General features: G+C 30.8%; 1 protein-coding gene across 2 annotated transcripts; it reads right to left on the bottom strand.

The window, feature by feature from the left end:
- Positions 1–9,900: 9,900 nt before the first annotated feature.
- Positions 9,901–12,069, bottom strand: LOC107887869 (sugar transporter ERD6-like 14). Of its 2 annotated transcripts, XM_041079847.1 has the most exons (7): positions 11,887–12,069; positions 11,254–11,677; positions 10,917–10,976; positions 10,775–10,828; positions 10,482–10,636; positions 10,286–10,400; positions 9,914–10,202 (listed from the first exon to the last, which is right to left on the bottom strand). In XM_041079847.1, the coding sequence occupies exons 2-6, from the start codon at positions 11,308–11,310 to the stop codon at positions 10,388–10,390; spliced, it is 339 nt and encodes a 112-aa protein (XP_040935781.1). In that variant the 5' UTR covers positions 11,311–11,677; positions 11,887–12,069; the 3' UTR covers positions 9,914–10,202; positions 10,286–10,387. The 2 variants fall into 2 exon arrangements, with proteins under 2 accessions (XP_040935780.1, XP_040935781.1); XM_041079846.1 differs by having other exon boundaries at positions 9,901–10,202; positions 10,286–10,636.
- Between the last annotated feature and the right edge of the window lie 1,616 nt (positions 12,070–13,685).

Below are 13,685 nucleotides of genomic sequence, written 5' to 3'. Positions count from 1 at the left end.
TATGATGAAATTTGTTAAATGATGAAATTTTATGTAATCAATTAATGCTTTTATATTTAAAAATATTTAATCTAAACAATTTGATATATAAAAATATATAAAAAAATTAAAATTTAATTTAATTATTTTAAATATTACTTAAATTTTTTAAAAAAATTATTTAAAATTAATATAAAAGATATAAAAATTTAATATAAAAATTATAAAAAAGTCAAAAATTAGCGGCGTTTATGATAAAAACGCCGCAAAAGACAAGCAATAGCGGCGTTTATATAAAACGCCGCAAAAGGCAATCAATAGCGGCGTTTATGATAAAAACGCCGCAAAAAGTAATTTATTTTAAATAAAACGGTACCGTTTTGATAAAATATGCGGCTAAATTTTAGTTTTGATTGAAACGACGCCGTTTTATTTCTCCCCCCCAATTCCCTTCTTTCCCGATTCCACTCTCTTTCTCAGCCTGTACTTCTATTTCTCTCCCCCGATTCCCTTTTCTTTCCCAATTCCCTTTTCTTTCTCAGCCTTTCTCTGACTAAGCCATTTGCCTAAATTATAGTTCCCCCGAAACCCTCATTTTCTCCCAAAACATAGTTCCCCCAAAACCCCAAAATTTCCCTAAATCAAACCCATTTGCTGTCTCCCTCTCTCTTTTCGATCGACAGGTATTATAATTTTCTAATCAAACCCAAAGCTCCTTCTTTCATTTTGATTTCATTGCAGCAAGCAAGCCGTTTATTTTTTATTTCATTTCGACTTCGATTTCACTTCTGTTTTATTTTTGCAGCAAGCAGAAAGATTAAGGGATTTCATTTTGAAATCAAACCCGATTGAAGGCTACCTTTGGTGAGTCCATCAAATCGAGGTACTCTTATTTACTTGTTCTTTTGAATCCTAGACTTTAGCATGCTGACATTTATATATTTTTTTCTTTTGTGTTCTTTAGTATATGCCATCTATTGGGAATTTTATTGTTGTTCTCTTTCCCTCTGCGTATGTAGTTAGTTTCCTATTATGGGAATTTATTTTGTTGGTTTTGATTTCTGCGTTTGATTTTGGCTTTTTGGTTCTTTGAGTCGGAAGATTGATGGCCTTTTATGGGCTAGTTTGATTTATATTGGCATTTGATTATACATGATTGGAAAATGGTTTAATATGTATAGATTCTCCAAGACTAGAAACTTTATCCTTGATGTTTCAAGTTACTGAATGATGAACTTGGCTGTCTTGAAACTACAACCTACACATGAGTGACCTTCGATACCGTAAACATGTTTTCGGTTATCAGTTCAGTTTCTTCTCATGTGATCATTGGTAGAAGCAATTCCTTGTAGGATTAGATAGTTTAGGTTAGATAACCCGACCTATATTGAATTGCTTGCTCTATTTATTGTGTTTTGGTTTCAATGGTCAATATTCTGGGCTTATTAAACTCTAAAAATGCGTGTCACCAGTCATCCTCATGAAAACATGCCTCAAAAACACTCTTTGCTTCTGCTGTTGTGCTTGTGCTGCCTTACACTCAAATATTTATGTTACCAATCTTAGCTGGTCCAGTCACCTTTTCTTCCATGATCTTCTGCATATTGTGTAACATTAATACATCCTTCCTTATCCTGCATTGCTTTTACACTATTAAATAGTGGGTAGTAGCTATCCCTGAAGTTTTCTGGCGAACTTTAGAGTCAAAAAAACCCTGGCTAAAGACTTCCTGATTCTGAAATTTGCTGCCTTGCGTTGGAGGGCACTTATTGATATAATTAATAATTACGACCTTTTTTAGGTAAAATAATGTGAATTTGCATTTAATTAAATTGTTTATTTACCATAGAATCTTTTTTTCGCAAGCCCCATGATATATATTTTCATTTCTCATTATTTTCTTCTAAGATCTTTTTATCATAATACTAAATCTACAGTTAATGGCTCTCTACCATCTTAAAAGTTGAATTATAGTCTAAATCACCATTTTTTTCCCTTTAATTTCTTCGGTTAATAATTAGTACGGTAAACGTGGACCAATTGCCATCTTTAAAATTAGTTGAAATGACTCTTGAAACCCACAAAAAAGCTGGTACACTTCTCAAATTTTTATTTTTATTTTGGTGGAAAACATTTCTCAAAATTTTAACCACGGTGTGACAAGAGATATGTATTTCTTCTTAACTTGGCGAGCTATACAGACTTCGCCAATACAAATTAGTCACGCTTCATAATTGTGAATCGGTAAGCAACTCACCATTTTTCTATATAAAAAAACATTTGGGCAAATCAAATTTATTATACATTTTCATGACAAGTCTCGCTAGCTGTTATCAATTTTATTATGTGCATGCCTCGCCATTTTCTTTTTATTTTGGTATATATCATTGAAGCTTGGCAGTATACATACTATTGGTGCTTATAATTTGCTCATATCGTTGGCTATCATTAGTGATACCGTAACTGCATATTTGTTTTATTTTCTCCTTAATCCTCAAGTCATGCTCTAAGAAATACACTCAATTGAAGTTTGGAGCAACTCTATCCTCTTTTAGTTCTCTGATCTTATGAATGTGCAGAGCATGTTTGTAATGTCTCTGTCATAGTGGCTTCATCATATGATATCAATTACTATGTTACACATTGATGGTTAGAAAGCTGTAATTAATTATTTTTTATTCAATTTGATGGCTCGGAATAAATTGTTTGTGGTGACGCATGCATATTCACGTAACAAATGATGTGATTGTTATACATAGCTACTACATGAGTTGAGACCTAATGAGAGTAAGTTGGAGAATAGCCTGTGTTATCCAAAAATTAGTATTTTGTTCTAACAATCACTCTTTTGCGTGCTAACTCAGCATATTACAGTGACATCTGTGTCGGATCAATTGCTTGCCGGCTGGAAAAGAAGGAAGGTGGGGCTATCCATTTGTACATCATGACATTGGGGTTATCCATTTGCCAGCATATTACCCTAGACTTCTGTGATGAGTTAAATGGATTTAACTCAATTGAATAATGATTAATTCACTTGTTTTAAGTGTTTTTTTTTTCATTTTATATTTTTATATAAAAAATATATATACTTAAATCACAAAATGATAACTAAACTATACTTATTTTCCCAAATTGATATTTAAACTTTTTTGTTGTCATAAGTGGTACTTAAACTATACCACTTACCCATTTTATCTCTGTTGTTAAAGAAATTCCCTTAACCAATCATTTTGTGGCACGATATAATTTTTAACCAATCTTTTTGCACTGGTTGAGTATGCAATAAAGCTACGCAAGCCTATGATCTATGGTGCTACCAGGTTATTTGTGAACATCAATTACTCTGTCCTTTTTGTATTGTTTTTATATTGTTGTGTCAATTTTCCCTTGTAATGTGCAGCCATCTTGAGAGGACTAAAATTCTAGTCATGATGTGAACACTATTTTATTCAATTTGGGTTAATTATATCCACTAAGCTGAAGCTTTCTGTTATACTAATAACTATTTCCCTATTACAGGAGCACGCTACTGCTGCCCTCCAGTATTTCCTTGGAATCAGAAGTAAAACAGCATTGCATTCTCTTTTGGTATGGTCTCTATATAAATGTCTGAACTATTATTCAATTTTTTGCAGCTATTTCGTGCTAATGATGTACGTATGCATTTCCTTTTGTAGCACTGAATATGCAGCTACCAAATTTTATTCACCAAAGTCTGCAAGTATGGTTTGCTTTCTCTTTCATTTTCTTTCTCATTCTCTAATAATTCTCATTAGCTTGTATTCTTCTCTGGTAATAAAACGATGAACCCTTTGGTACAACAAATGCGGACGGCTATTGGCAATGGACATGCAATCAGCTTTAATCTTACCTCCTGTACATCGTCCTTATCGAACTCTTTCTGTTTCAAAACAATCATCGACTCAATCTATTTCCTCAACATTAGATCAAGGTTCTAATGCTCCTGAAGCTTATCATATCGGTTGCTTCTAGGATAACACGTAAGTTCACTCTACTTTCTGTTAGCCGAGGTATATTAGCTAAAGCTAGGAAATAGAAAGATCAAATTGATACTAGTGAGTGATGAAAACAAGGTTTCTATATTTACTTACTTTAGGTGATCGAATGAGAATGTTTTAGGACATGTGTATTACATGATGTGATATGCAAATATGCTTATGTGTATGTACGCATGCTAAAAAAAGACATGGATTTAATTATGTTCTGGTGTTGATTTTATTTATGCATGCTTAATTTAGTAAAAATGTTGTGTATTCATGGAATTTTTGCAACGATTCTTTTTATATAAAAAGTAAAGGAGCATTCTGGAATTAAGATGAAATGTAAGATTTTTAGAAGCAAATTAATCAATTAATACTTTTAATCACATGTATTAATCTATTACAATTTATTCTTATTTTGTTTTATTTATATACATGGTTTCCACATGAATGAAATTTGATAACATTAATTCATGAAATATGATAAACCCTGTTTTTATATATTCTGAAAGCTCAGAAGAAGGCACTACTGGATCATGTAAAGTTTTATTTTGGCTGCTAACAACGAAAAGGTCTTCTAATTCTCTCATCAAATGGAATTAAAAAGATGAAGTGAAGCTCTCTATCAAATAACTTGTTCACTTAAATTCTTTTTACTTGCCATTATAGATTTTGAACTACTTTAATCTCTGAACTGTTAAAAAACTTAGCTTGTTTTCTTGCTTGTGTCTGCCATTCCAATCTTATCAGGATGATGCAATATGTGCCTTCCTATGTGATAATAAATTTGAAACCAAATTCCACAGTTTCGCTTTCTTTCATGTTTGATGTGCTAGTATCTTTAGGTTATCTTTGAATGAGAGAAATGAAATGATTTGTTTGGTTGGCTTGATATATATCTATATTTAATGGTAATTGGAGATATGTTTTGATTGATTAGGAATATTAGTCCTTTTGGTGCATACAGGGACCAGTTTCTATTAGTAGTAGTAGTTTTAAGTTGGTTAAGTATTTGTGAGGCAATAGTGTGCCCTGAGATCTTATAGATTATGATTGAACCTTCACAGGAAAGGCAGAGATTGAAGCTCAAATCTTAGCTGCTGAAGCAGCAGCAAAAATGAAGGCAGAGGTTGAGCTGAAAAAGCAACGGGAAAGAGAAGAGAAGCTACTGGAATTACATTACAGAAGGTTTTTATCTTTTTCTTGCGTTTTCTTTTTTGTCCTTATTATGTTTATATAGTGGAGGGTTTTAAAGGCTAGAACACTGTAATACCATATAGTATATACAAAATATGAAACAGACCATGCCATTATTTATTGAACAGGTAAAAAACACTTGAGTTCTAACTTTTGAATTTTAATTGTGCTATTAATTTATTATTTTAAATTGTAAATTTAAATTCATTAATTTTTGTATTTAGTTTTAAAGTTAAAATTTTAATAGAAAATTTTTATATTTATATCATTCAATATTTTGATAATGAATTTTAAATTTTTTATATTTTTCACGATTTTTATAATAATTTATAATTTTTTTTTGAATTTCATGACCTTTAGCGGCGTTTGCGGGAAAAGCGCCGCTAAAGGTCACGACCTTTAGCGGCGTTTTTTTCAAATAAACGCTGCAAACGTTAGCGGCGTCGGAAATAGCGGCGCTTGGGAAAACGCCGCAAATAGTTTTAGTGGCACTTGAAAGCACCGCTAAAGGCCTAAAAAAACGCCGCTAAAAGTCAGTTTTGCTATAGTGACAAGTTTATGATTTGCATTTGGTGAAATTTGAATTGATTTATAGAACCTTAGGAGTCGATAGGCAACTTTGTTATGGATAGAGTTTATGCGACAATGAAGCTTAGCCTATATACAAATATCTAATGGTTAAATTTTTTTATCAGTCCTTGTACTTTTCCAAAGTTATGGATTTAGTCTTGATATTTTAATTTATTTAGTTTTAGGCTTTGTACATTTTAGTTTGGATAAATTTCAAAATTATACACGAACGGATCTGGTGTCATAAGTGTTGTATGTTTGTTTATATACACTTGTCTTTTTTGAACAAATTAGTTTAATAATAATATTCATTAATTACATTAATATCATTGTATATTACCCTTAATTATTTTTGCACGAAAAATAAAATGAAAGTAAATATTGGCTCAGTGTCTATCTAACATTTGACTAAAACTAAGTAATATTACGTGGTTGATTTGTAATATGGAAAGACAACTTATATCAATAGGTGAACTTAAACATTTCATTAGTTTAATTGGAAATGAGCAAACCGATTAAAAGACTAATATGACATCTATCAAGTCCAATTAGGAAAATGTTTTGTCTTAAGCATTAGAGTGAATGACTCTTAAAACATAAAGACATATATAGATGTTACTGACTAGACTAATAGTATATTGGATAGGATCTAAGTAGAATAAATTCTAGATTCGCTTATGGTTTTATTCACTCGTGACGTTCACTGTGGCATACCTTAATCCTAAGTGGATGATGGACTATATATGTGTGACTCGTTTACTTTGATGTAAGTAAAAGCTTGAGTTCAAATAGATAAGGAATTGAAAGTTGGTGCGTCAGGTGACTTCTGCAATATATAGTATCATTCACACAAGTGGAATTCATAGCCCAACTAATAAGTAAATGATATCTTCTCATCGACATTACATAATAGATGAAAAGTAAACAAGGTCACAGATCCTTTGTCTTTGTAATCAATACTATTTGATATTAATTCATTTTTCATGAAAGATGTAATTGTTAACATAATAAAAAATAGGATCACATAAGGAGAATTAATTTATCCCAAAGAGATTAAATATAGCTTATGAGGGTAACACACTTATGACAAAGTCATTGGACAAGCACTGGTTAAGTATTTTTTGTAATGGTATGTAATTAGGTAGAGCTAAATCACGATATTATAGTGAAATGACTTCTTAACTAAATAAGTTTATAATTAATAGGTGAAAAGTTAGAACTTAATTATAAATTATTTGAGCCCTAATTACATATGTTCAATTGGTCCCTTCACTAGATTGTTTAAACTAGAAATGAATTGCATGTAAAATCAAATGAACAAAAATTGATAGAAATGATAAAGTTGGAGAAATAGGTCACATTCCCAAATAAATATGTTTTCTCATTGAGTATAGAAATGACTTGAGAACTAATTTAAGTTTTTTGAATTATTATTTTATTAAATAATTGAAGTTCAGTAATAGAATTAAATTAATTAATAATTGTAAATCCGTTGAATATGGAAATTAAATATATTTTCTCATAGATTCTTTTACGATAAAGTTGTCATAACTTTAACAAAATTGGAATTAAGTTGAAAAAATTATTTAAATTGGAAAAATTAAATTATCTAATTACATTAATAAATAAATAATATTTATTTTAAGAAATAGAAAAACATGTATTAAGTTTATTTAAATTATAAGGTGTTGGGTTAAAAGTTTAGATAACACAATTAATTAGACCCAATACAAGAGAAACTCAAATTCCCATCATATTACATATGAGGGTAACAACCCTAGTGCATTTAACTAGGGAGTGTCACCCCACCTTCTAGTTTAACTAGAATGCTAGTTTTTCTATTGAGTAAATATTATTTGTTTTACTGATTCAACTAGAATTTTCCTCTCTCCTTATAAATATATGACATTGGTAGAGTTATTTATAACACAAATTCAATACAAATTTAAGATATTGTTATTCTCCCAAAAGGTAGAGAGAATTTATTTTCTAAGTATAAATTCTATTTTCTGAGAATAATAATTCTAACGGTTTCTATTGAGAGAGAAAATTAATATCTTATTAAAAGTAATAAATCATTTTTGGTTCTATGTTTGGTTCACGATTGTTTGAGCTTACACTTGAAACAATTTATGGTATGAGAATAGCGGAGAAGGTCATTCGGTTGAAAGCCGAGAATGTCTATGATCAGTCTCGCTCAAAGCACATGTACTTTTCGAGAAAAGTTTATTATTGTAAATATCACAAACCGACTTGATTTTCAAAATTTTAATTTTCCGCTGTGACAAAAAAATATTTTTTAAACCAAAATTTTCCAACACTTAGATTCGATGGGCAATTCTATACATGAACTTTGATTTTGTGCAATTTTATATATGAATTTTTTATTTGATCCATTTCTCACAAATTATTAACACAATTATAGATATAGCCTCATTTTATATTATATATTGCATAAAAATAATTATATTTATCTAATATAAAAATAATTGGATATATTTATTTCTTTAAATGTGTATAACTGAATCAAAATGAAAGTTTCATGAATATATTTGAACCACAATCAAAGTTTCATGTGTATAATTACACCAAATAAAAGTTCATGTATCAAATTGCATATTAAATCAAAGTTCATGTATAATTTTGAGGTTTGTCCCATTTTAGTTCCTATACTTTTTTAAATTTTAAAATTTTAGTCCTGATTCAAAAAGTAGCAATTAATTTTATTTGATTAAATTCAATTACTAATATTATACTATGCGTATAGTCGTAGATTTTGTCCATATTTTTTAATTGTATATTTTAAGTTTTTATACTTTTCAAATTTTAAAATTTCGATCTTAACGTAAATAACCCTCATTAATCCATTAATTAGAACAATAAATTGACATGATATTACACATACAATAATAAGTTTACTACACCAAATTTAGAAAGTAGCAAAATAAATTTAATAGTTATCATTGGTGAGGATTGAAATTTTAAATTTTGAAAAAATATAAAAACTAAAAATGATCAAATTAAATTAAATGAATTAAATCCATAATATTTATATGTTTTTAATTATATATTTATTTATATAGTTACTTATATAAAATTATTTTTTTTATTGTCAATTAAAAAAAAAGCTAATCCAGTTGCATAAAAAAAGGGAAAGAGCATTGATTAAAAGAAAAGGAAAGGACGAGAATGAAAATTGAATTGTTAAAAGCCCTTAAAGCGGCAGTGGGAAAAATGAATTGTGGTGTGGTGAGATTTTCCGGCCTTTGCTATTTATTTATGGGTTGGGTTAAATAAAAAATTTGGGTTAAAGTTAAATAGAAAATTGAAGTCTGTTTTTTAGATTTGAGTCTGACTTAATTTAAAAAATAGACTTAAAATTTTATTTAAGGTTGATCTGAATAAAAATATTAAAACTTAAATTCAAATTAATCGGCATTCAATATTTTCATATAAAAATAAATTTTAAAAATATAATATATCATATACAGTAAAATTATTAAAATAAAAATTTCTCAATAAATAAAAAAAATTAAAAAATATATATACTTAAATAACTTTAAGTCAATAGTAACTTAGCAAGTAAATATATCTAAAATAGTAACAAAATCAATAATAAAATAAGAATTATATAATATCGAAACAATAATAATAAAATAGTAGCAATATATAATAGAAAAATGATAGAAAAATAATAAAAAAACAACTGCTTTGTTTTTTTTTAATTCGAACTGAACTAAAAAAGTTTATCCTAGAAACTGTTTTATTTTTCGAATAGACCTTTAGTATGAGTGGGGGTGTACAAATCTATTGTTATCCAAACGATGGATAGAGCTGCGATTGCACCATTAACCATGCAAATCTCACCGAAACGCAGGTTAAAAGGCTGAATTATAAGTTGATTTGTAAAAGTGGGTAAAATTTTGAATTATTTTTGAATCATTATCTTTTTTTTTTAAGATTATTATTTCTCTCTTTATATGATATATCTAATATATATTATTTATAACTAAATTTTGAATAAGCAGAAATTTCTATATATTTTTCACTAAATATTTATAAATACTTTATTGCTTAAAATTTTATTTTTATAAACCCCATTTAAATTCCAATAAATTATACTTTATACAAAATAAAAATTAATTAATCTAAACAACTTCTAATGTAAAAATTGAAAAAAAAAATTATTTCTAAAATTTTAATACATTCTAGCAATTTTTAGATAATATCTAAAATGGATGCTACAATGACCCCAAATACACGAGATGTGTATACAAGGGAATGTTGCAGGAAAGTATATCAAATAGTTACTCAATACACTTGGTTCTCACTATGGAGAAGTAGTAAGGGGTGCTTGTATTTCTTCAAGTGTACGCCCCTTGGTCTCCGGTATCATCTTTGCAATAAATATGACACAAACACCACAAATTGCTGAAAATATGAAGAATGTCCCTACAAAAATTCCACAAAACAAGTCATTTTTTTCTTAGATCAAAAGCTAAAACAAGGTTAAAACACCAACCGACACTACTCACCTGTTGAGCTCCACTGGAATAAGAAGTTAAAGTTGTATGAAACAGTCCAAGAACAAATATTCCCAGTCAAACCAGCTAAGCTCCCAGCTGCACCTTTTATGTTTATGGGGAAAGTCTGAAACATAATCCTTTCACTGTTAAACATGTGCAGTAAAACATATACTTGGAAGATCTTTGGATGAACATATCAACGTACCCTTGTCCGGAGACAAGGATGTTCCTAGAAAAATTAAGAGTTGGAGCAACATAGGATGGATTTGTAAATGGAGAGAAAGTTAGCAAACTAAGTAAATTAATCTCTGCCACTATAATCCAAGGAATTCCTTCCATCCCTACTGACCCCATATGCACCTGAAATACATGCAACATAATTATCTTTTAATCTCTAACATGTGTAGCTTCTAGCTTGCATATAATTTAAAAAAAAAAACAAAACAAAACAAAGAAACTACATTCCCTAATTCAATGCTATAAGAGAAAGTAACTTACCCAAATGCTAATCAGTGCCAAAATTGGAGTTCCTTCACTCCACAAGGGATGATCCTGCTTGTGGTAACCTAAGTTTTAATGCATTGTTATATGCACAAAGAAGAGCCAAAAGTAAAAGAATGTAGGTTTTTTCAAAAGAAACCTGTAAAAGGAATGACATCCCAGTAAGGAAGCTGCCAACACATAATCCAGCTGAAGATACCTGCAAAATGTTGGAATATCAGCCAACTGTTTAGCCAGAAAATTCCTTTCAATTCTGAGAGTTTTTCATTTTTCGGACCAGGAGAAGCAACACCGAAGCGAAAAGTCCTTTCCGACCATGAAAGTTTTTCATTTTTCGGACCAGAAAACTCCTTTCAATTCTGAAAATCCAGTTTTTCATTTTCCAACACACGATAATACAACACCTAAGCGAATGAAAGCAACGGAGCATATCCATAAAGGAAAAGTTGGTACAGAGAATGGAAAACAGAAGAGACCTTTGCAAATGCTATTGCAAGCCATCCCACAATGTAGAATATGTTCAAAACCCACATGGTCTAGTTCAAGACATTGAGGAATTAGACACGATTTTCCGACCACCGTTGGCATTCAATAAATGGCTAGAAATAGTATGGTCATCAGTTCAGTAGTCATATAGAAACTTACGCCTTTACGACCAAGCAGATCTGCAGTCTTCCCACTTACAAATGCCCCTAGAATTGATCCAAGATTTTAACAGTGAACCAAAAAGTGAAAACTGAACAGCTAGAAAGTTGTTTGAAATCCCAAATTGGCTTCTCATTATACCCACTAACCCACATAAGAAAAATGATATGCATATCCAGCATTTTGTATTGCCTCTGCAATAGAAAGACTCAGGTCCTCCATGATTTCAGACTGAGTAGGTGATTTATAACCAATCTGTTGAAACAAAAATCATGAAAAGGTTCAAGCAATCATTTACATTTCCTCAAGACTAGTAGACAAGTAAACTTCAACAACGATACAAAAAATACAAGCTAACTAAAATTGGGTCAGAAGTAGAAGAGGTTGCAAAGTAGAAGGAACATGGTGAATGAGAAGTAACTTATGCTTCGGTATATGCAAAATGTGGTTATTGATCTACTTACAACACATCCAACGCCAAAGGAAATGCAAGCTGCCACAATAGTGCTAAGAACAAGCGTAGCGGTGACAGTGGAACTATTCTCACAAGCTCCTTCTCTAACAAGCAAAGGCTCCGACTGTAACATTGTAGCTCTTTCTTCCCCCATCTATTTTTTTGTCTTGAAACTCTAAAAAAACTGAAAATAGTGAATAACTAGGAATTATTTAGAATGTTAAAGTGGAACATAAAAGTGCTTGGGGATCTAACATTCAATCTAGGTTTCCTTTAACATGTTTTCCGCTACCTACCTACCCTCATGGGCCATGAGATTCCAAAAGAAATGAGCGTGTTTGAATCCTGTCTGACAAGTATCCCAAAATTATTTGGATATTGAAAGATTCAGGTAAATTCAACATGTTTAGCTCCTGGGGTAAGTGTTTCACAGGATCTTTCAGCTAATAATAAATGATGTGCCAGTGCGGGCTCCTTCTGCATTAATTTAGCCCCGACAAAAGGTGTCATCATTGTTTATTACTTTTAGGAAAAGGATGGAAATGCCTTTTAATTTGACATATGAAGATTTGTTCGAGGGGCAAATAGATTTTGACGGAAAAAAAATTAAAATGCGTCAAATTCAAGCTTCAATCCGATTTGATCCGAATATTATAGATTAAATCACATCAATAGTTACTCAATCTAGGTAGTTGACAAAATATTCATTTAGGTTTTAATTTAGTTATTCAATTTTTGAAAAATAACAAAACAGTCACTAACGTTATTAAAAAGTGATAAATTAGTTACTCATTAACATTTTCCGTTACAGGCTTAACGGGATAGCTGACATGACTAGTTAACTAACTGATGTGACCAGTTAACTTATCATATTGGACAAGTAGTCAAAAGTTCAAAAAGAAAAGTAAAGATTATTAGTTTAGGTAAAAAGAAGAATAGGAGAAGAAGAATAAAAGAAGAAGAGGAGAAGAAGAGAAAATGTAGGAGCTTCGTACCAGCGATTCCCAAGGGTCAAAATTCGGGAACTCAAAGACGACTACACTTCCACAACACTGACACCTCCATGGCCAATGCCCTCTGCCGCATCATGATTATTGAGGTTCCTACCATAGCCATTGGCCTTGTTGAAATCGAAGTAAACTCTTCCGTCCTCAACGACAAGTTCATTGCCCATCAACTGACTAGAGGAGTAATCACCGGAGACAAATAAACTTGACTTTGTATCATAGTTGCACCAATCTTAAACCTTGGAACCACTGTGAAATTGACCCTAGCGTCAACATTGCCATCATTGATTTCGCCTGATAAAAGGGAGTTTTCAGTCACATTTTCCATGTAAATCTCCAAGAAGCTACAGTCTTGCTTTACCTGAAAGATTTGAAATTTGTTCATGCATTGAAAATCCCAAGCAATGAAAGAGCTAAAACCACCTAGACATCTTTGCAAAAGCTGTGAAAAAAGCTATATCCGGGAACCCATCGGAGGTAACTAGCTTCCTTTGGTTCAAATTCCCAAAAGAGGAACACTCCATTTTAGCCTAGACAAGGTTGAGGTACTTGGTTCTAGTGAATCTAGCTAAAAAAAAGCTTGGCCTTTGAGCTAAAAATGATTTAAGATGTGCAGATTTCAAGGTCTTGAATGTGTTGCAATGTTGCTCAATGTCAAGTCTTTTTGAGTCAAAATCTTTTGCGACCCCAAAATTAGGGAAGTCGAAGCCTTCCAACATTGTTTTAAACACAAAGGATTCAAATGTAAAGCACTTATGGCTTTCTCTTGCAAAAATAGCTCTAGGTTCAATGGTTTTAGTAG

This window comes from Gossypium hirsutum, chromosome A11 (genome assembly GCF_007990345.1).
Source record: "Gossypium hirsutum isolate 1008001.06 chromosome A11, Gossypium_hirsutum_v2.1, whole genome shotgun sequence".
Classification (NCBI taxonomy): Eukaryota; Viridiplantae; Streptophyta; class Magnoliopsida; order Malvales; family Malvaceae; genus Gossypium; species Gossypium hirsutum.
The sequence above is the reverse complement of the archived record's forward strand: the minus strand, read 5'-3'. Positions and strand labels throughout refer to the sequence as shown.

Bases quoted from the DNA above. Each gene is read 5' to 3' on its own strand.
- LOC107887869 (XM_041079846.1), bottom strand. From the start codon at position 11,310: ATGTGGGTTTTGAACATATTCTACATTGTGGGATGGCTTGCAATAGCA. The intron at 10,829-10,916 runs GTTTCTTTTGAA...TACCACAAGCAG, and splicing joins GGATGTCATTCCTTTTACAG to GATCATCCCTTGTGGAGTGA. The intron at 10,637-10,774 runs GTAAGTTACTTT...CATGTATTTCAG, and splicing joins TGGCACTGATTAGCATTTGG to GTGCATATGGGGTCAGTAGG.